We start from the raw sequence: 20,494 nt of genomic DNA on the forward strand, positions 1-20,494 counted from the left end.
CTTCGCTGGGCCCCTGGGCAAGGCCAGGCCTCCAGGCTGGCAGCCAAGCCCAGGAGAGGCCGGGGGCAGGGGCTGGCCCCGCAGGGGTACGGCAGCCTGTAGGAGGGTTTTGTGGGATCTGTGTTTTCTGCACATTTGAAGTGGTTCTGGCTTTAGGATGTCTGGCAGCCTACGTCCCTGCCTGCCAGTGATTGACGGCACAGGGCTGAGGGGCATGGGCTCTGCTCCCCTCAGCCTCCTCCCAGCCTGCCTGCCTTACTCACTCACTCACGGGTTCAGCAAATACTTATTGAGCACCTTCTGCATACCAGCCAGAACAGAAACAGACAGGAGGAAACCGTGGCCTCCCTCACGATCATTGCACTGGGGGAGCAGGCCATGGACAGCTGTACGCATGCTTTATGTCAGCTGGTTTTAAGTACTCTAGAGGACAGGAAAGCAGGGGAGGGGGATAGGGAGTGTTAGGGGCTGGCGTTTCAGACCACGGGCGGTCAGCGAAAGCCTCCAGCAAAGACCTGAAAGGGGGGTGTGTTGGGGAGGGGAGCTCAGGGCAAACTTGGGGGAAGACGTTCCAGGCAGTGTGAACAGCCAGTGCCTGAGGTTGGAGTGTGTCCGGTGTGTTTTAGGAGCAGTGAGGGGGCCCATGTGCCTGGAGCTGAGGCGGGGGCAGGGGAACCCTGGAGGCTGTGACCGGGATCAGGATGGTGGCCACGGCGGGTGGGGGCGGGTTCAGGACAGGCTTTGCCCAGGCATTCGCATTTGCCAGCCTTGCTCCTGGGGCACTCCTGCACCTCTGCTTCGGGCCCAAACCTTTCTGACTCTCCCGTTAACCCGCCCTCAGCCTCCAGACTAACAGAGAGCGTGGTTTGGAGTTAAGAGCCCTGGCGGGCTGCCGGGGAGGAACTGCCAGGCTGGGCCCCGGCCCCAGCATCCTGCAATTTGCAGCTCTCCAGGGCTGATTATGGGGTGGCATAGTCTCTGCCCTTCTTCCCCTGCACCCCACAGGGCAGGGACCGCCCCCCAGTCCGGAGAGCAAGAAAAAGACGGGTGCAGCCCACGGGGCGGGTGGGCGACAGCCTGTAGGATGGGCAGGCTTTCCTCCCGCTCCCGTCCTGCCACCCAAGGCTAGGTGCTGGGGGAGGGGCAGCAGGGGCCTCCCTGCTCCTGCCCGCCCCCCCTGCCGCCCCGCCCTGTCATCACCCATGGCATTTCTTCATTCCGTCTCTGTCTTGTCTCTGTGTGTGTGTTGTGTTGTCCTGTCCTCGTGTGTCGGATACACGTCCTGTGTCCCCCTCCTCCTTGCCCGGCCCCCACCCCGCCATTGCCCCGGACCCCAGACCATCGTGCGGGGCAGCAAAGGCGCCAAGGATGGGGCCCTCACGCTGCTGCTCGACGAGTTTGAGAACATGTCGGTGACGCGCTCCAACTCCCTGCGGAGAGACAGCCCGCCGCCACCCGCCCGTGCCCGCCAGGAAAACGGGATGCCCGTGGAGCAGGCCACCACGGCCAGAGGGGGCCCAGAGAAGGCGGGCGGTCAAGGCCGGGTCGCCGGTCGCAGCGAGGCGGGTGGCAGCAGTGGAGACAGGCGGCGGGTGGGGCCGGACAAGAGGCCCAAGTCTTCCAGGGAGGGCTCAGGGGGGCCCCAGGAGTCCTCCCGGGACAAGCGGCCCCTCTCTGGGCCTGACGTCGGCACCCCGCACCAGCCTGCCGGTCTGGCCAGCGGGGCGAAAGTGGCAGCTGGCCGGCCCTTTAACACGTACCCGCGGGCCGACACGGACCACCCATCCCGGGGCGCCCAGGTAACTGCTCCCCCTGCCCCAGGACCGCCCCACTGTCCCCTTGCCCGGAGCTTCCCCGTTGCCACCCACCGACTCCAACCTGTGCCCTGCCCACCGTCCATCTGCATCCTGACCACCATGTGTCTGTCCCACAGCCGGGGTCCCCGTCCCTCTGGCCCCTCCACTGACAGCCGCCTCTCTTTTCTGTTGCAGGGGGAGCCTCACAACGTGGCCCCCAATGGGCCATCGGTGGGGGGCCTGGCCGTCCCCCAGTCCTCCTCTGCCTCCCGGCCCCCCGCTCGAGCCCACGGCCCCCCCAGCCCTGGAGTGCTGGGCCCCCACGCCTCCGAGCCCCAGCTGGCCCCTCCAGCCCGCACCCTCGCCGCCCCCCCTGCACCCCCTGCCCCCGGACCCCCCGGACCCCGCTCGCCACAGCGGGAACCCCAGCGAGTGTCCCACGAGCAGTTCCGGGCTGCCCTGCAACTGGTGGTGGACCCCGGCGACCCTCGCTCCTACCTGGACAACTTCATCAAGATCGGCGAGGGCTCCACGGGCATCGTGTGCATCGCCACCGTGCGCAGCTCGGGCCGGCTGGTGGCCGTCAAGAAGATGGACCTGCGCAAGCAGCAGAGGCGCGAGCTGCTCTTCAATGAGGTGGGCCGCTGCCCCGCCCCCGCCCTTCACCTCGCCTCCTGGGGCTCCTCCGCCCCGTGGTTTGAGGGCACATAGGGGTGAGGAGGGGAAAGGGCCTTCGGGGATGGGGTTCCCCAGGGCTGGGTTCTGGGCCCGGCTCCTGTCCTCACTCGTCACACCTCCCCAGGCTGTCTCCTCTGTCCCCACGATACCCATGGCCACGGCTGTCCTGTTCCTGGCCAGGCCCCGAGCCCCAGCTCCAGGATCCCTTAATCCCCCTGAGCCCCACCCTCTGCGTGCCTTCCAGGCCCCTCATCCCACCAAGTCCCATTCTGGCCCCGAAGCGTGTACTCCAAACCTGCCTCTCCTGGTTCCCTGTCTCAGAGAGGCCCCGCCACTCCTGTCCGCAGGCCGGAGCTCTGGACCTCCCTGGCCCCCACCCCGGCTTGTCAGCCCTGAGCCTGTCACTCCTTCCCCCATCCCCGTTCCTGTCCCCATGTAGCCCATTTGCTGCTCGGCCCTGCCCCCTGGGCATTCCGCACACCACAGCCAAAGGGCTGCCACACACCCCTTTACTGCCCCTTGCAGCGCCCCCTGGTGCCCTCAGGACAAAGGCCTGGCCTCTTGGCCGTGCGTCTGAGATCCGCCGCCATCTAGGCCTCGCTTCTGTCTGACCTCAGGCTTTGGCCCCTGAGGGGCTCACTACCAGTGAGCATGTTGCAAAGGCAGACCCCTGGCTCCTTCCCGAGAGGAATCTGTGTTGGGGGCAGCCCCCGGCCTCGGATGCAGGAATCCCAGGAGGACGTCAGGGCCGGGGTCGTCCGACTCTAGCTCTTGCCTCCTGACCTCTCCACACTCCTCAGCTTTGCCCAGTGTAATGTGGCCCCTGTGAGCATCATGTTCCCCCAGCTCCGTGAGGCTTTGCCTTGCTAGGCCTTCCTGCCCCTGAAATCTCTTCCCCCACCCCCCACCCCCCACTGCCTTTTATCTGACCTGCCTAGTACCTGCTTGGCCTTCTGGTCTCAGCCCTGTGCTTAGACGCCCTCATTCCAGCTCCCTCTCCCGACACCAGCCTGGCCATCAGAGCCACTCGCGGCCCAGCTCAGGGCTGGTCAGAGACCAGCGTCAGAAGTGTGGGGTGTGTGCGGGGCGGGAGCACCCCTGGAATAGAGTGCAGACGTCAGGCCCACGCTGCCTTTGAGGTCTCTTGACTTTGGCCGTGGGAGGACAGCCCAGGGGGACCCCAATGAGCAGGAGTGACGGGTGGAAGCAGACCCGCAGTGTGGCAGGGTCCACACCCAGGCTGAGAGGGAGGCGGGAGGGCTCCGGTGGCAGGGGCTGGCCGTCCTCCCTCCGCTGCGCCAACCCGGCCTCCCATGCCCAGGTGGTGATCATGAGGGACTACCAGCATGAGAACGTGGTGGAGATGTACAACAGCTACCTGGTCGGGGACGAGCTCTGGGTGGTGATGGAGTTCCTGGAGGGAGGCGCCCTCACCGACATCGTCACCCACACCAGGTACTGCTGGACAGCTGGACCCTGTGACAGCCAGCCTGCTGTCTCCCCCGGCTCCCCAGGGTGGACCTGGGTCCCCCTCAGACCTCTCCCACGATAGGACTGGCCCCCTCCAGACCCCTTGGGGTGGGGCCATGTCTCAGAGCCAACAGGCTCTGGCCCCATCCGGCCCCCAGGGTGGGGCCATGTCCCCCTCAAAGCCCAGGGTAGTGTTGTGTCCCCCTTAAACCCCAAGGCAGGGCCCTGTCTGTCCCCGTCATTCACCCACCCACCCCCGCAGGATGAACGAGGAGCAGATCGCCGCCGTGTGCCTGGCCGTGCTGCAGGCCTTGTCCGTGCTCCACGCCCAGGGGGTCATCCACCGGGACATCAAGAGCGACTCCATCTTGCTGACCCACGATGGCAGGGTGAGGAACGGGGTGGCTTGGCCTTCCCCCGCCTCTGCCCAGCTCTCCCTCTGCTGGTAGGGTGTGCTCTGACCCCCGAGTTCAGTCACGTGAGGAGCAGTAAGTTCCTTCGTTCCTTGGGCAGCAGTCCAGAGTCAGGGGTCCACGTGAGTGGGGCCTCTGCCCCTGCGGTCAGGGGCTCAGGCTGGCGGGGGCTCTGCCGCCAGCACGGGCCGTTGGGAACTGTAGTCTAGCCCTGGGCCCAGAGAGGGGAGCCTCCATTTGGGTGGCCAGCCTCTCGGCCACGTGAGAACCTGCTCCTAGCCTGGCATCCAGGCGTGGGCTGTGGACTCCAGTCCTGTCTCCCATCTTCTGGGCTGAAGTTCTGAGTCTGAGGTCCATGGGTGAGCCTCACAGTGACCAGAACCTGCATTTATATTCCGAGAGTGAACAGGATTTTCAGTGGGAGGGGGCCCTTGACTTTCACCAAATTCTTGTTGGTGATTTGCCCGCCCTCCCCCAGGAACGTTACGCCAGTCAGCAGAGGCGGGGGGTGGGGGGAAGGCTCAGTGTCACCGGGAGTCTCAGCTGGGGTCCACGAACACCTAAAGGTGTCTGCAGATGTGTTTGGGGGACATGTGTCAGCATGCTCTCTGGGGGTGGGAGGGTCCACAGACATCCTCGAGAGTCCAGATAGGGCCACGGTTCCAGCAAAAGTATAAATCCTTGGTCTGGGGACGTAGCTGTTGCAGAGGCGGGCTGTGTCCCCTTGTACCCCCCTTGGATACCTGCCAGCTGAAGGTGTGCTTCCTGCCGGGAAGCAGGGGCCCAGGGCACAGCATTGGGAGCCAGCCCCAGTCTGAGTCCCCGCCCAGCCTTTGGTACCCCTGGGACTCGGGCCACTTCCCGCGAGAGCCCCAGCGCAGACCCTGTCACGGAGGCAGATGGTGCGATCTTGGGCAGGTGACACGGCTGAGGTCCCCAGCCAGGAGACGGCAGAGCTCCCCAGAGGCTCTAACCTCTGGGCAGCATCGTGGAGACCCAGCGCGTCCGAGGCCAAGGAATCAATTAGGTAGATGCCTCTGCTCACCCTGCCCCCACCAGCACCTCTGACCCTACTGCCTACGTCCTACTGCAGGTGAAGCTGTCGGACTTTGGGTTCTGTGCCCAGGTGAGCAAGGAGGTGCCCCGGAGGAAGTCCCTGGTCGGCACGCCCTACTGGATGGCCCCGGAGCTCATCTCCCGCCTCCCCTACGGGCCAGAGGTGAGCCAGAGGTGGCCGGCCGTGCCGTTCGGCACTGGTTTCACTGTGACAGTCCGGAACAGCCAGAGTGCTGGGGGTGAGGGGGCTCAGTCCCTGGGAACAGTCTGGGGGAGAAGTAGGCATGCCTGCGTGCACTCATTGCTGACTGGGCTCTAGTTTGGAGCCAGGCCAGTGCTTAGCTGGGAACAGAATGCTGAGCAGAAGTGGCCCTGGCCCTGGCCCTGCCTGTCAGCCTGGGGCAGAGGCCACAAACTGGCTGACGTGCTCTGAAGGTGCTCTTGCGAGCATTTTAAAAAGAGCTCTCACGTGAAAGTCTGCATTTTATCCTCTGTCAGAAAACCAAGAGCTCTGGCCACGTGGAGGCCAAATTCCCGCACAGCAACAGTCAGCAGGCGCTGAGGGGCTGCTCCACGTTAGCAAGTGCAGGGGCGCCTTCGTCTTGGCCGTAGTCCCCACCCAGCTCTATTGCCTGCACTGACCTGCTTCACTCCCTGCCGTTACCTGCCTGGTCTTTGAGCTGTGGCCTGTGGCCCTGAGGATTCCTCCACAGTCAACAAGGCTTGACCCAGGGCCTGGCCAAGGTGCCCTTGGAAGCATATCTTGGGGGAACCTCAGGCAGGAGTGGGATCACACTGGGAGGGGAGGCTGGGAGGAGATTCTGAGGGACCATCTCAATCAGGACTGCCTGTGAGTGACAAAGCTATCTCAAACGGATTTAGCAAAATGGAAAGCTGTGGGTCCCTAGAATTTCCCCCCTGTAGTCTTCACTCAGGCAGGTGCTCCCCTGGTCAGCACAGACATGACCCTGGCAACTCCAGAACACATCACATGAGCCCTACTGTTTTCCTGAATATTTTGGTTGAAGTCTCAGGGTTGACTGTGACTGGCTCAGCTTGGGTCCTGTGCCCGTTCCTGAACCAATTACTGTGTCCGGACTCTTGCCGATTAGGCTACCTGGTCATGCTCCATGGACTGAAGTAGGGGAGAGGGAGTTCTCCAGAGGAACCCAGGGGAAGGAGGGGGGTTAGCAAAAAAGAAGGGGATAGATGCTGGGTGGGCAGAACCCTTCAGAGGGCTCCCTGGGTGAGGAGTGCATAGGGTCCGGCAGGCTAGGTATCAGCGAGGGTGTTCAGGGCCCAAGGATTCTAGGAGCGAAGAGGCAAAGACAGAACCAGGGCCATCCCTCTGTGGGTGTCCCTCGAGCACTGGCCATGCCTGCACAGCTCAGCCCTGCTGCCCCGTCCCCACCGCAGGTGGACATCTGGTCTCTGGGGGTGATGGTGATCGAGATGGTGGATGGGGAGCCCCCCTACTTCAATGAGCCACCCCTCAAAGCCATGAAGATGATTCGGGACAACCTGCCACCCCGACTGAAGAACCTGCACAAGGTGGGCCCCTCCCGCAGGCGGCAGGCAGGTGGGGGGTGGGGGGGACAGGGCTCCACCCAGCCCCGAACCCAAGCAGAGCGCTGGGTGCGGGCAGCACTGGGGTATGGATGGCTCCCTCCCGAGGTGGCGCTTACTGTGCGCTGGGTCACCCCCGTGTCCCCCAGGCCTCGAGTGTCTGTGTAAACTCTGTGCCCTCACCACCCCACATCCCAGAAGTTGTGCTTAGGCCGGCCTGGCTAGACGCACACAGCATAGCCAGGTCCAGGAGAGGGGCCTTCGTGGTGAAGGAATTGCCTTCACCTGGAGGGGTGCCTCCAGGGCCCAGCTGCTGCCAGGGTCCTGCCGAACCTTGGAAATGGGGAGGGAATGAGCCCCTGGGGCCAAGCTCCTGGGACCTCTTTGCCCCCTCCCTAGGCCGTAGGTGTTGTCAGCCCATTTGACAGAGGACGAGACTGAGGCCCCACAGCGAGTGAGCAGTGGAGCTGGCTCTCAGACCCCCTGACCCTCTCGCCCGCCTCCTGACAGGTGTCGCCATCCCTGAAGGGCTTCCTGGACCGCCTGCTGGTGCGTGACCCGGCACAGCGGGCCACGGCGGCTGAGCTGCTCAAGCACCCATTCCTGGCCAAAGCGGGCCCGCCCGCCAGCATCGTGCCCCTCATGCGCCAGAACCGCACCAGATGAGGCCCAGCGCCCTGACCCTGAACCAAAGAGCCCCTTGGGTCACCCCTGCCCTGCCAGAGGCCAGTGGAGGGCCGGCCCCTGCCCCTCCCAGCCCAGGAGACACTCTGTATGGCTCTGCCCTCCTTGCTGGGGGGTGTGCGGGACCCTACTACTGAACTGCCGTTTTGATTTTGGGACTTTTAAAAAAGCGCAGGGACTTGTGGGAGCACACGAGGCTCCCAGGACCCGCCAACCCTCTGGGACAGGCCCGCCCCAGTGTTGTCCTGTCTCCAGGAAGGACGGGCGGCCTTCCCATCACTGGAAACCTGCAGTGGGGGCCGCCAGGGGTGGAGACAACACTACGAAAGAGGTGTGTGTGCGCACGCGTGTGTGTGTGTGTGTGTGTGTGTGTGTACACGCATGTGTGCATGTAGAAGTTCCAGCTCCTCTGTCCTCCAGCCTGCGAGTGCGTGTCTCTGAGACGTCGCCTGATCCACAGCCCCTCCCCCCTGAGCCATTGCGGGGGTCGATCATGAATGTCTGAAGAGTGGCCTTTTCCCTTCGCCCCACACCCCTCTCTGTGGCTGGATGCGGAGACAGGGGTCAGGGCTTCCCACCCACCCCCAGCCTCTGCAGAACATGACTACTGCACCTGGAACAGCCTCCTGTTTTCTAGAAGTCTATTTATATTGTCATTTTATAACACTCTAGCCGCCATCTGGGGACGGATGGTCCCTGTCCCGCGGGGTGGCACCGGGGACAGGACCACTGCTTGAAGAATCGGGTTCCTGCCCCCTCAGCGCAGCCCCGCCCGCCCCTCCCTCAACTTAGTTTTACAATTAAACCAGTTTCTTGTTTTGTGTGTGTGCAGTGTGCATAGAGACCCCCCCACCCCCGTCCAGGCCGTCTTGGGGGGAGAATTGATGGGGAGGGGCTCTAGGGTTGGGAGGGAGGCCTGGCTGACCCCAGGATTCCAGCCCAGTTCAGGGCCAGGGCCGTGTCTGTGGGTGGGCGGGAGTTCCAGGTCCAAGCAGCCGGTTACAGGGCTGGATTGATGCCCCCCAGGCCTGGAAGCAGCCAGTTTACCAGTCCATGTGCCATGATGACCAGTTTGCCAAATCTGCAGTTTGCTGGAAACCTATTTTAAAGGTTGTCCGGAGTGCGTTCAGTGGGTAGGAACTGATCCTTGGTGAGCTGATGTTAGGAAACCGGTCAACAGGCAGATGGGCTGCTGGTGCGTCGGCTAAGATGGATGGACCTGGAGCTGCCAGCCTCAGAAATATTCCATTGGCCGTGTCCTGCGCTCCAGGCTGAGGCCGGGTCTCAGGGAGAGGAGAGAATCCGGCCGACAGGAGATGGCGCTGCTTCTGCGTTTTGGGCAGTGACTGCCCCAGGCCAGTGTGGGCTCGGTGTATGTCCTTCCCAGCACCCTGGGAGGTGTCGGGGCAGCAGCGGCCTCCTGGGGACACTGAGAGACCAAGGAGGGGACCCCCTTCCCAGAGCCCTCCAGGCGTCACCGGCACCAGGGACCTCAGTCTGGTTTGTGGGCTGGAAGTGTGTGGAGAGGAGCCAGAGAATCCGACCTAGTCCTGCCTCGCCCCCACTGTCAGCCCCTACCCCACAGCACCACTCTCCACAGGCCCTGAGTCCCCCAGGGATCCGGGCACTGTTTCTGTGTCAGCCTGGCCAAGTACACACATGATCTAGATGGATAAACACAGAGATTTAAAGCATAGTACGGGACGTCCCTAGGGGCGCAGTGGTTAAGAATCTGCCTGCCGATGCAAGGGACACGGGTTCGAGCCCTGGTCCGGGAAGATCCCACATGCCGCGGAGCAACTAAGCCGGTGCACCACGACTACTGAGCCTGCGCTCTAGAGCCCTTGCTCTGCAGCAGGAGAAGCCATCGCAGTGTGAAGCCTCATTCTGATGCCCCCTCAAGTTTGAGAACCACTGAGATCTACGGTTGCTCTCAATAAGAGGCCAAGGAGTGGGGGACTCAGTCCTGCCCAGTCAGCAAGGTCCCAGCTTCCTTCCATCTTGCTGCTGCTCCATCCTAGGATTGTTACCTCTCCCTGTGAATAGGAGGGCACACCCCTTCCTTTTAAAGGGCGGTGACCCCAAAGCTTTCACCATTGCCTCTTTGGCCTGAGCTTAGTCATGTGGCCACACCCAGCAGCAAAGGAGGTTGGGAAATGTAGTCTTTATTCTGGATGACTGTGTGTCTCATTAAAACTTCTATTACTGGGACTTCCCTGGCGGTCCAGTGGTTAAGACTCCATGCTCCCAATGCAGGGGACACGAGTTCGATCCCTGGTTGGGGAACTAAGATCCCACATGCTGCATGGAAAAGCCAAAAAACCCAAAAAACGCTTCTGTAGAATCGTGATCCTCCATCCCTGCTATTCACTACATTCGCCAGGCTTCACCCCAGAGAACCCAGAGGCAGGCCCAAGTGTACGCAGGAGCAAATTGAAGGGGGGAAATAGATTGTTTAATAATAGTATTGAAGAAATTGGTTCATTTTATTAAGAAAAAGAAAACTGAATCCCTACCGAATACAATGAAAGGGAACCCGAGATCAGTGCTGTGCAGGGCAGTAGCCACTAGCCACATGTGCCTATTTACTTTTAAATTAAATGAAATAAAATTAAGCATTCGGTCCCTCAGATGCACTAGCCACATTTCACACATTCAATTGCTACTTCTGGCCAGTGGCTGAGGATTAAACAGTAGAAATACGAAAACCTTCTATTATCTCAGTTCTGTTTTGACAGTGTTTTTCCCTAGCTGGATTAAATATCACCGTGGGGACTTCCCTGGTAGTCCAGTGGTCAAGAATCCGCCTTCCAATGCAGGGGACGTGGGTTTGTTCCGTGGTCGGGGAACTAAGATCCCACATGCCACAGGGCAACTAAGCCTGCACGCCGCAACTTAAGATCCCGTATGCTGCAATGAAGATCCCGCGTGCCGCAACTAAGACCCGATGCAGCAAAATAAATAAATAAACAAATAAATATTAAAAAAAAAAAAAAACACCGTGAAAGGTAAACTATAAAGTTGATAGAGGAAAATAATTGATGAGCTAGGGGCAGAGAAGGACTTCTGAAAACTCCCCCAAAGAAACAAATTATGAAGAAAAAAATCAAGTTGATGATACCAAATTAAAAGGCCAACAGGGATGTGCGCGGGTGCTCAAACCAATTAGTAATCAGAGAAAAGCAAATTCAGCGATGAGCTGTCATATTAACAGTACGAATCTGGTAAAAATGAAAGTCTGGCTTAGTCAGATGAAGTGCTGCACGTACGTATCTCGCAGTAATTCCGCTCCTGGGTGACTTCCCAAAGAAATTCTCCCTCGGGACCATGCAGTATTCAGGCAGGATCTGAGGGCACAAGGCAAGGGCTCCTGTGAAGCCATCAGGAGCCAGGGACCAAGTGTGCCCATGGGAATGGGGAGCCAAGCCAACCAAGTCTGTAAATCAAAAAATTGTGGACATAAAAGAATTGTCCTCATTTGGCAAGACCAAAAAAAGAGACTCATTTACGGAACAGAATGGCTCACAGGGAGGAGAATGGAAGGAGGAGTGGGCTAAAGGGAAAGAATGAATGAATGAGAGAGTGGTCTTGGGAGGAATAAAGGCCTTGAAGGCCATGCTGAAGGTCTGTTCTGTGAGCAAAGGGCAACCCCCTTTGGTGCGGATTGGAGTCTGGTCACAGGTATATAAAATGAGAATTATCCAGGGAATTATAACATGCAGCCAGGATTGAGAAGGGCAGTTTATCTGCCACAGTAAGTCACTGGTGACCTCAAACTCATGCCTGCCTCCTGCCAACGCCCCACAACAAGAAGGGCCCAGGAATCATCTCACACCTTCCCCCATTTCACAGATGTGGAGACTGAGGTCCATGGAGGGGAAGGGCCTGCCCAGGGTCACACATCCTACGAGGGCCAGGCCTGAAGTCCTGGGTCCCTCACTGGCTTTCTGAGCCAGGCCTCAGGCTGGGCGGTGGGGCTGCAACAGTGAGCAGGACAGATCTGGTCCAGGAGGCTCCAACTCTGATGCCCCAGGGCCAGGCAGGTGACACTGGGGGCTGGGGAAGTGGCCACACACACGCCCCTTCAAAGGTCAGTCACTTCTCAGGGCTCCTTGGCCTTGCGGGGGTTTGGTCCAATGATGCAAAATGTTCTGATTTTCCTCAAGAGATCCTCATTTTCATGTGAAAGCTTTTGAACTCAAAGGTAGGCAACTTATGAAAAACATTTAACAATATCATGTGGGCCAAACAAAATCAAGGGAATAGTTAACATTCATCAAAGCCTTACTGTGTCCAGCGCTTTGCTGAGCTCCTAGCTTTACCTCATTTAATCCTGTAGTGGGTTAGTGTCCCCTCCCCACCCCCCCCCCAAAAAAAAAAACAGACGTGTCCCCGTGGAACCTGTAACTGTGACCTTATTTGGAAAAAAGGTCTTTGCAGATGTGATTAAGGACCTGAGGTGAGGTCAGCCTGGCTTATCTGGGTGGGCCCTAAATCCAGTGACAAATATCCTTATAAAAGAAAAGCAGAGGTAGACTAGAGACACCCAGAGAAGAACTTGTGAAGACAGGCAGAGATTGGAGTCCTGGGGCCACGAGCAAAACCGCACTGGGAGCCCCTAGAAGCAGGAAGAGGCAAAGAAGTCTTCTCCCTCTAAAGCTCTAGACAGAGCAAGTCCTTGCTGACACCTTGATTTCAGACTTCGGCTTCTAGAACTGTGAGAGAATACATTTCTGCTGTTTTAAGCAACCCAGCGTGTGACAATTCATTATGGCAGCCCCAGGAAACTAACACAACCCTCCTAGCAGCCCTCCGAGGAAGTACCTTCCTTGTCCCATTTTATAGCTGGGAGACTGAGGAACAGAGACTCGAAGTCACCAGCCTGAGGTCACACAGCAAGAAAGTGGTAGAGGCAGGGTTCAAAGCCATCACCATGCCACAGCCTCCTGAAGACTGAGCAGGACCTCCCTTTCCAACCGCACCTGAGGGACCACAGGTCTCAACAGGAAAGGGTCAACTTCTGTCTTCCAGGACCGCCAGTCAACTCAACTAGGCCAGACCCCAAAAAAGGAGACTCCGGAAGAAAGATGGCCACTCCAGGAGAAGACTGAGAGGTATTAGGCCTGGGGGGACAAAATGGGGCAGCAAGTAGGGTCCTGGCCTGTCATTTGGGGAGGTCAGGACCCCTCACAGCCTTTCCCCGGATGACCAAAGGCATCTACAGAAGTTTGGGGACCACTGGATTAAAGAGTTAAACTCTCTCTCCCTTTCTTCCTCCATCCCTCTCTTCCCCACAGCTTTATCCCCGACTTTCTGTCTCCCTCTTTCTTATTCTATCATTTAATCTTATTTAGTGTTTGAACAGGTAACTGAAGCCCATGGTACAAAATATAGAAGATTCCAAAGGGAATAAATTGCAAAGTCAACCTCCCTTCCTCTGCATCCCCAGCTTCTCGGTCCCCGTCCCCAGGACCAGCCACTGATGCAAGTTTCTTGTATCTGCTTTCAAAAATGTATGCATACACCAGGAAATACCTACATGCATATACTGATGTATGTTCCACTTTGCGCAAATGTTAGCATACTGTACACATCCTTCTACACCTTGTTTTTTTGTGACCTAACAATGTATTCTAGTGGTTGATCCCAGTCGGTACATAAAAAGCAGCCTCGCTCCTGTTAATGGCTGGGTAGTATTCCGTGACGCCTATGAACCTTGATTCACTGAAACAGCCTCTGTTGATGGACATTCAGGACGTTCAGCCTGCGGCTGTTTGCTGTTCTAAACAACACCACAGGAGAGACCTTGCACAGACTTTCTATTTGGCAAATTTATCTGGTGTGCGTACGCCTCGCCTCCCCTGCCTGCCCCTGGACTCCCACCTGCCCTCTGTCCCAGGTAATGCCTGGTGGGTATCTCTGACTCTCTGGATCCTTCCCTGGATCTGATCAACTCCATCCCAGTCCCTATAAGCATCTCTCCTTTTGTCTGTCTGCTTCAGCCTCTCTAGATCTCTCTACTTCTCTTTCCTTTTGTCTTCATCTTCATCACTCTGTCTGGATGTCTCTTTGTTTTCCTCCTTACCAGCGTCCCTCCTCCGTCTCCCCTCCTCCCACCCCTTCTCATTTCCTTTCTTCTACCCCAACTCATCCCCACCTCTCTGTCGCCCCCTACAGGGTGAAGCTGGCTCAACACATATCCCCACCTCAGAGCCCAGGGGTTTCTATTTGGGGGACGTGGCACCCAACCTAGCACACCTTTCTCCCACCCTCACCCCACGCCTGACCTGGCTGGGCTCTCCCATCCCCTGCAGACCTGGTGGAGAAGCCACCATCTGCTCCTCCAAGCCCTGATGCCCGCCCTCAAGGACATTCTTTCTCTGCACCAGCAGGATTGGGCCCTGGGACGCGCCGATGCACCTGGGGGTGATACTCGTTTTGCAGCAGGAGCCGTGGGAGCTAGACTTGCGCAGGTTGGATGTGGTTCTTGGGCTGGACAGAGCCTCTTCCTCCTGTTTGGGACCGGCCTTCTTGCCCTCCCTGCTCAGCAAATAGAGCAACCAGTCAGTGTCAACCCTGAGCTGAGGACAAATAATAAACAAACCCACCCAAGGCCCTGCCCTGGTGAGGTTGACATTCTTACCGGGTGACACAGTTCATGACCAAGTGAACATACCCCTGTACTCACAGGTATTTACAAACAACACTCAGTTCAAGAAAGAAAGAACAGGGTGTGGCAGGGGGTGGGAAATTGACCTGGTCAGGGAGGGCCCAAGATGCTTTATAGGAACAAATAGGGAACAATCACCGATATGTATTGTTAGGTAGAATAAAGCAGGAAGGGTGTGTGCCTTGTGAAGAGATGTCATTTGAATGGAGATGAAGGCATCCACTGGAGGCGTGGAGTGGAAGGCCTTGTAGGCAGAAGGGGCAGCATGTGCAAAGGTCCTGAGGTGGGAAGGAAGTTGGAGGGTCAAGGCCCAGCAAAAATGTGGGACTCACAGTGGGTGAAGAGGAAAGCATGGGTCACCTCAAATAGCACTGTGGGGAGGAGAAGATAGCCCCATTTTATAGACTAAGCTTTGGAAAGAAGGAAAGTCCTTTGCCCAAGGACACACGGAGTAAGGGTGAGGACTGTTGAGCTCAGGCAGCCTTCTGCTTCTCACCACCAAGATCCCAGATCTGCAGCAGCATCACCACTCAGGTGGGCACAGGGGTGTGGAGCCCAGAAGCCTGCATTTAACAAGCCCTCCAGAGGATTCCAACACACGATCTTTTTTTTTTTTTTTTCCTGTTCTAACACACAAACTTGAGAACCACTGAACCAGGCTCTCCTGCCTCCCCCAATTTTGCTCTTGCCCTATGAGGAATCCCCGTCCATTGTGGGTTGACTGATGGTCCCCCCAAAAGATATGTTCACATCCTAATCCCCGGAACCTGTGAGTGCCACCTTTTTTTGGAAAGAGGGTCTTTGTAGCTATAATTAGTTTGGGGACCTTGAGATGAGATCATCCTGGATTATCCGGAAGAGCCCTAAATTCAGTAAGTGTCCTTATAAGAGTGAGAAAGAGGGAAATTTGAGAGCAAAGGAGGCAATGTGACCATGGAGGCAGAGACTGGAGTGGTTCGACCACAAACCAAGAAATGCCGGCTGCCACCAGGAGCTGGGAGAGGCGAGGAAGTCTTCTCTCCTAGAGCCTCTGGAGTGCTGCCTGCCAAGTTGATTTCAGACTTTTGGCTTCTAGAACTATGAGAGAATACATTTCTGTTGTTTAAGCCACCGAGCATGTGCTAATTTGTCACAGCAGCCCTAGGAGATGAATCCACTGTCTGATGGGGCAGACCGGGCAGCAGACTCCAGCCTGACTTCCCACCTCGGGCAGAAGACTGAGCCCACCCAGGCTTCCCTGTCACCGTGCCCGGCACTGGCTTCATCCTGTCATTTTCCCGAGAGCTTTGAGTCGTCTTAGGAGTGGAATTCAGAGCTGCTGGGATGTAAAGAGAGGGGCAGGGGTGGGGTTGAGGTGCACTGGGACCAACTGGATGACTTAGAAATGGGGCTGCAAACTAGAATCTGATCTGGGGGGGGGTCTGAGGAGCCGGGAGGGGTTTCAGGGAGAGCAGAGCCATGGTCAGATGGCTGGTGAAAAGGCTCATGATGCTGGGAGTTGGACACTAGCATGAGGAGCTTGGACCCTAACCTGGGCCACCCTCCCCTCCCTGGGGATGCAGACTCTAGGGCCAGACAGCGGGGGTTCAAATCCCAACCCTGCCACTTTCTGGCTGTGTGACCTTGGGCAGGACACATCACCTCTCTGTGCCTCAGTTTCTTCATCTGTGAAATAGGTTTAATGATAATACCTACTTTAGAGAGTGCATTTGGTTAACAGACATAGAGCACATAGTGCCAGGCACACAGTAAGTGCTCCATTATTGCTACTGTTTGTTTGTTTTGTTTTGTTGCGGCTTGTGGGATCTTTGTTTCCCAACCAGGGATTGAACCCCGGCCCTCGGCAGTGAGAGCTCGGAGTCCTAACCACTGGACCGCCAGGGAATTCCCATCACCCCTTTAGATGTCCAGTACTGACACCTGAGATAAAATACTTGATTTCGTGCCCACTCTTCGCCCTCGATCTGTTCTGACCTCGTTTTCCCCTCTCTGCAAATGGTGCCACCTTCTTCTGCCCATTGCTCAACCCTCAAGTCCAATCAAGCTTTCCTCTTTGTCAGATCAGCAAAGATATTAAACCTGTCCTCGACCAGTCACTCTATGGCCCCACCCTGGTCCTGCCCACCCCCATCTCCTTCCTCATTGTTTCCTTGCCCCCTCCCTGCCCTCACTCAGCCAGAGATCAATTCATCACTTGCCAGCCAAAAACTTCCCCATAGTTTCACTTTGCATTTATTACACTTAGATAAATCCTACAGAGCTGCCCACCCCATCCTCTCTCTGATCTCATCTCCCCTGCGTTCCCTCCATTCCAACCACACTGGCCTCCCTCCTGTTCCCCAAATGCACCATGCCTGGTCCCACCTCAGGGCCTTTGCACTTGCTGCTCCCTCTTCTTCAGGTCTCTGCTCAAATGTCACCTCCTCCGAGAAGCCCTCCCTGACCACCTCAGCTAAAACAGGCTTCCCACCCGCTGCTCTTCCCTGTCATCACAACCTTTTTTCACCATCAAAGCATTTCATGCTGCTTGTCAATTAGTTACTTGTTGAACAGTTGAAACCTGTCCCTCCTCCCATGAGGAAGCCCCATGGGGACAGGAATCTGTCTGTTCTTTCACCATTATATCCGCAATGCAGAGGCCTTGGCCACTGTGGATGTTTAATAAGTATTTGTTAAAAGAACAAAAGGTAGAAAGGGCAATGGGAAGTTATGGATCCTTGTTTTCTTCATATATATTTTTTGTTCACACAAATAGTAGCCTATGAGGCCCACTATTCTAGATCTGGCCTTTTTCACTCAGTAGACTTGTTGCTATTTCCTTGTTTGTACGTGGAGAGAGTTACCATATCCCTTCTGCTTTGTTTCTTATTGAGGTATAATTTACACACAAGAAAATACACCCATTTTAAAGGTACAGTTTGATGAGTTTTGGCAAATGTATACACCCGTATAACTACCACTACAATTAAGATAGAACTTTTGGGAACTTGCCTGGTGGTCCAGTGGTTACGACTCCGCGCCTCCACTGCAGGGGGCATGGGTTCGATCCCTGGTTGGGGAACCAAGATCCCTCATGACCTGAGGTGACACCAAAAAAAATTAAAAATAAAAATAAAAAATACACACAAAAGAAAGACAGAGCTTTTTTTCTCACTCCAGAAAGTCCACGCCCCTGCCCTGCAGCCCAGGAAACCACCAACCTATTTCTCTGATTCTAGATTCCTGTTGCCTTGTCCAGAATTTTCTAGAAACGGAATCACACAGTACGTGCTCATTTCTGCAGGGCTTTTGTCAGTCTGTGTGAGGATCTTTAGGTTCATCCGTGTGGCTGCACGTTTGGCTAGTCATTCCGTTTTCTTACTGAGAGCATCCCACAGTGTGGACATGGCACGGCTGGTTTATCCACTCGCCTGTCGACGGGCACTTGGGTGGGCTTGCCCTGGGGTCATCATGGGAAAGCTGCATTGGGTGTGGGTCTTTTGGTGGCCACGGCTAAATCCCCAGGAGTGGGATGGCTGGGTTGTAGCGTGGGAGCATATCTGGTTTTATGAGAGATTGCCAATTTGTTTTCCAAAGTGCTCACACCATCGCTCGTACTTTTTAATGTTTTGTGACACATGAGAGGTGGCTGTGGGGAGGCGTGCTGTGTTGGTCATCCAGGCCTTGGCCCTTTTGAAAAACAGCCTTTCAGAGCTTGAGTCCCCACACTGGGACCTTTACCGCTCAGAAGGTGGAGAAAGGAGACGTTTGAGATCTGATGTTGAAGACACTTGGCTTTGTATGGCCCTGGTTGTGTCCCTGGATCCCTCAGATTTAAGTAAAAATGTTTCTCATAGTATGGAATGATGGGGTGGGTGCTTCTGAACTTTTAGATTCTGGGGCCCAGAGGGACTGAATTAGACTCCTGGGAGCGGGGCTTGAAAACACACATATAAAATAAGCTCCCTGGGTGAAACTAATGAGCCCTAAAGCTTGGGAACCACTGAGTATGGGGATATGGGTGAGAGGGAAGGGCATTCTGGGTGGAAAGAACTTTCTGAGCGAAGTCCCTAAGACGGGAGAGAACAGGGAGCAGAAATCCAGGGTCTCTAATGCTGGCAAAGAGCTGGGATTTTTCTCCGGCACTGGGGAGCCATGGCAGGTTTAAGTGGGGGAGCGACTGCTTGGGTTTAAGCTTTCATAAGACCCCTCTGGCTGTGGCGTGTGTGTGTGTGTGTGTGTGTGTGTGTGTGTGTAAGAGAAGGGGGTGAGGACCCCAGGAGGGAGATAATGTGGACACCATGGCAGGAGGGGGGCAGACAGAGGAGGGGTGTTGATCCCCATTCTATAGACTTGCTGCACTTTTTTTTAGGTTTCTGGCTCCGAGCCACTCCCTGCCCTGGATTCTCACCAGGGGACAGCTCTGAGTCCACTAGACAGACACTCCTCCTTCTCGCTCTGTCCTTTCCTCCTCCCCCTCCCCCTCGTTTCCCCCTCCCCTCCCCTCCCCCTCCCCCTCTTTTCCCCTCTCCCTCCCCCTCCTCCTCCTCCCCCTTTTTCCCTCCCCCTCCCCTCCTCCAATGAAGACAGGTGGGCAGCCAGCCAGACAAGGCTGTGGGTTTGTGCGCTTGTAGTTGGCCAAGGGAGTATTTCCAGGTGTGCGTGTGTTGCGGGCTCTGCGAGTGTTTGTCTGGGAAGCTCCTGGAGACTTCCAGGTGCAGCGGGGCTATTGCACATTAGTTGGTTTGCCCGCTTCCATAGGTCCTCCCTCCTCCCAGGGCCCTGGCTAATTCCCAAGTTTCCCTCTTCACCTCTCTTGCTTCAGTTCCCCAATCTGTCAATAGAGGTACTATTACCAGTTCCCACCTCCCAGGGTTGTAAGATTTAATGAGTTAAAGACAGACAATAAGTGTAACCATTTTCTCCTGTCTGTTTCTGTGTTGAGCCAGTGTTTCTCTCTAGGGGCAGTTTGAATCTGAATCCCTGTGTATCTCACTGAGATTCTGTGTCCAGCTCGCCACACACCAGCTGTGCAACCTTGGGTGAGTTACTAGACCTCTCTGAGTCTCAGTTTCCTCAAGCATCATCAGTCTGGTGTGAGCTCAATTCTGTATGTCTGCAGTATGTGTCTCTCAGGGTCTTGTGGGAATCTGAGGCACGAGGCACCTATGGAAGCATATGGGGTTATCTGGGGCAGTATGGGACCAGGCCTGTGAGGTGGAACTCTGTTTCCTCATCCGTGAAATGGGGATAACAACAGTTCCCCACTCAGGGTTGGTGTGCAGGCGGATGCTGGAGCGCTTGGGCCGACATGCAGCTCCACACGCGTTCTCTATTCTTTCTTTTACCTATAAAATGCCCACAATAGTAGCACCTACGTCGTTAGAGGATGAAATGAACTTGTAAGCGCTTAGGATAGCACCTAGCAAGCAGAAATCTCTCACTGTGGCACTTGTTACTGACTCTGAGCCTGTGCTTACCGGGGCCGGGTGTGGGATGTGGCACGGGCAGAAAGTGGCTGTGGGTGTCTGGCCCTACAGGTTCCTCTGCCACCGCACTTCCTCTGCACCCTGACCTCCTACCCCTACCATCACTCCAGCCCTCACTCCAAACTCCCTATGACCTCCGAGGGAGGAAGCTTTGGCAGCTGCACCACCTCCCCCAGCCCCAGGAAGGGATGCAAGGCACCCTGATACCCAGAAGGCGTTGCTGCTTCCCTCTCTGGTGCTATCTCAGTGTCTCCCTGATGTTCCCCATCTCTGTGACTCCCCATCTCAGGCTCCAGGTCTCTCTCTGACCTCCACTGCACCCCCACTATGTTTCCAGAACAGGAAATGTCAGGTCCCAAGGTTGTGTCCCATGTCAGGGCAGAGGAGGAACTGGCAGAGGACCTACCCTCCCAGCCCCCACCACTTACTGCCTAGCTGACGGGGGTGGGAAGAGGGGGGCTTCATTAATTAACCTCTAATCCTGCCATGTGGGATCTTAAAGAGGTGGATGTGCCCCGGAGCCCTGGCATTAGCGCCTTGGTCCCACCCCTCTCCCAGGGCTGGTGTCTGGGTCCTCAACTGGCCCTGGGGAAACTGGGGCAGGAGGCTTGGGAAACGGAGCAGGGCCAGGACCCGGACTTCTACAGTCTGGGAAAAGGAGGCGCTGTGACCTGGACTGCTGGATCTGAGGGA

The 20,494-nt window shown here is 56.7% G+C and overlaps 1 protein-coding gene across 1 annotated transcript in view; it reads left to right on the forward strand.

Annotated features, from left to right (window-relative positions):
* Nucleotides 1-7,991, forward strand: part of PAK4 (p21 (RAC1) activated kinase 4) — a 45,993-nt gene extending 38,002 nt beyond the window's left edge. The window contains exons 4-10 of the mRNA XM_082862000.1: nucleotides 1,338-1,799; nucleotides 1,992-2,432; nucleotides 3,796-3,929; nucleotides 4,207-4,333; nucleotides 5,451-5,576; nucleotides 6,830-6,964; nucleotides 7,490-7,991. Of these exons, the coding sequence (XP_082718126.1) occupies nucleotides 1,338-1,799; nucleotides 1,992-2,432; nucleotides 3,796-3,929; nucleotides 4,207-4,333; nucleotides 5,451-5,576; nucleotides 6,830-6,964; nucleotides 7,490-7,645 (1,581 nt within the window). The 3' untranslated portion in view covers nucleotides 7,646-7,991. The remainder of the gene's footprint in view (nucleotides 1-1,337; nucleotides 1,800-1,991; nucleotides 2,433-3,795; nucleotides 3,930-4,206; nucleotides 4,334-5,450; nucleotides 5,577-6,829; nucleotides 6,965-7,489) is intronic.
* Nucleotides 7,992-20,494: the final 12,503 nt, after the last annotated feature.

The sequence above is a fragment of the Leucopleurus acutus genome (assembly GCF_964270905.1).
Source record: "Leucopleurus acutus genome assembly, chromosome: 20".
NCBI lineage: Eukaryota > Metazoa > Chordata > Mammalia > Artiodactyla > Delphinidae > Leucopleurus > Leucopleurus acutus.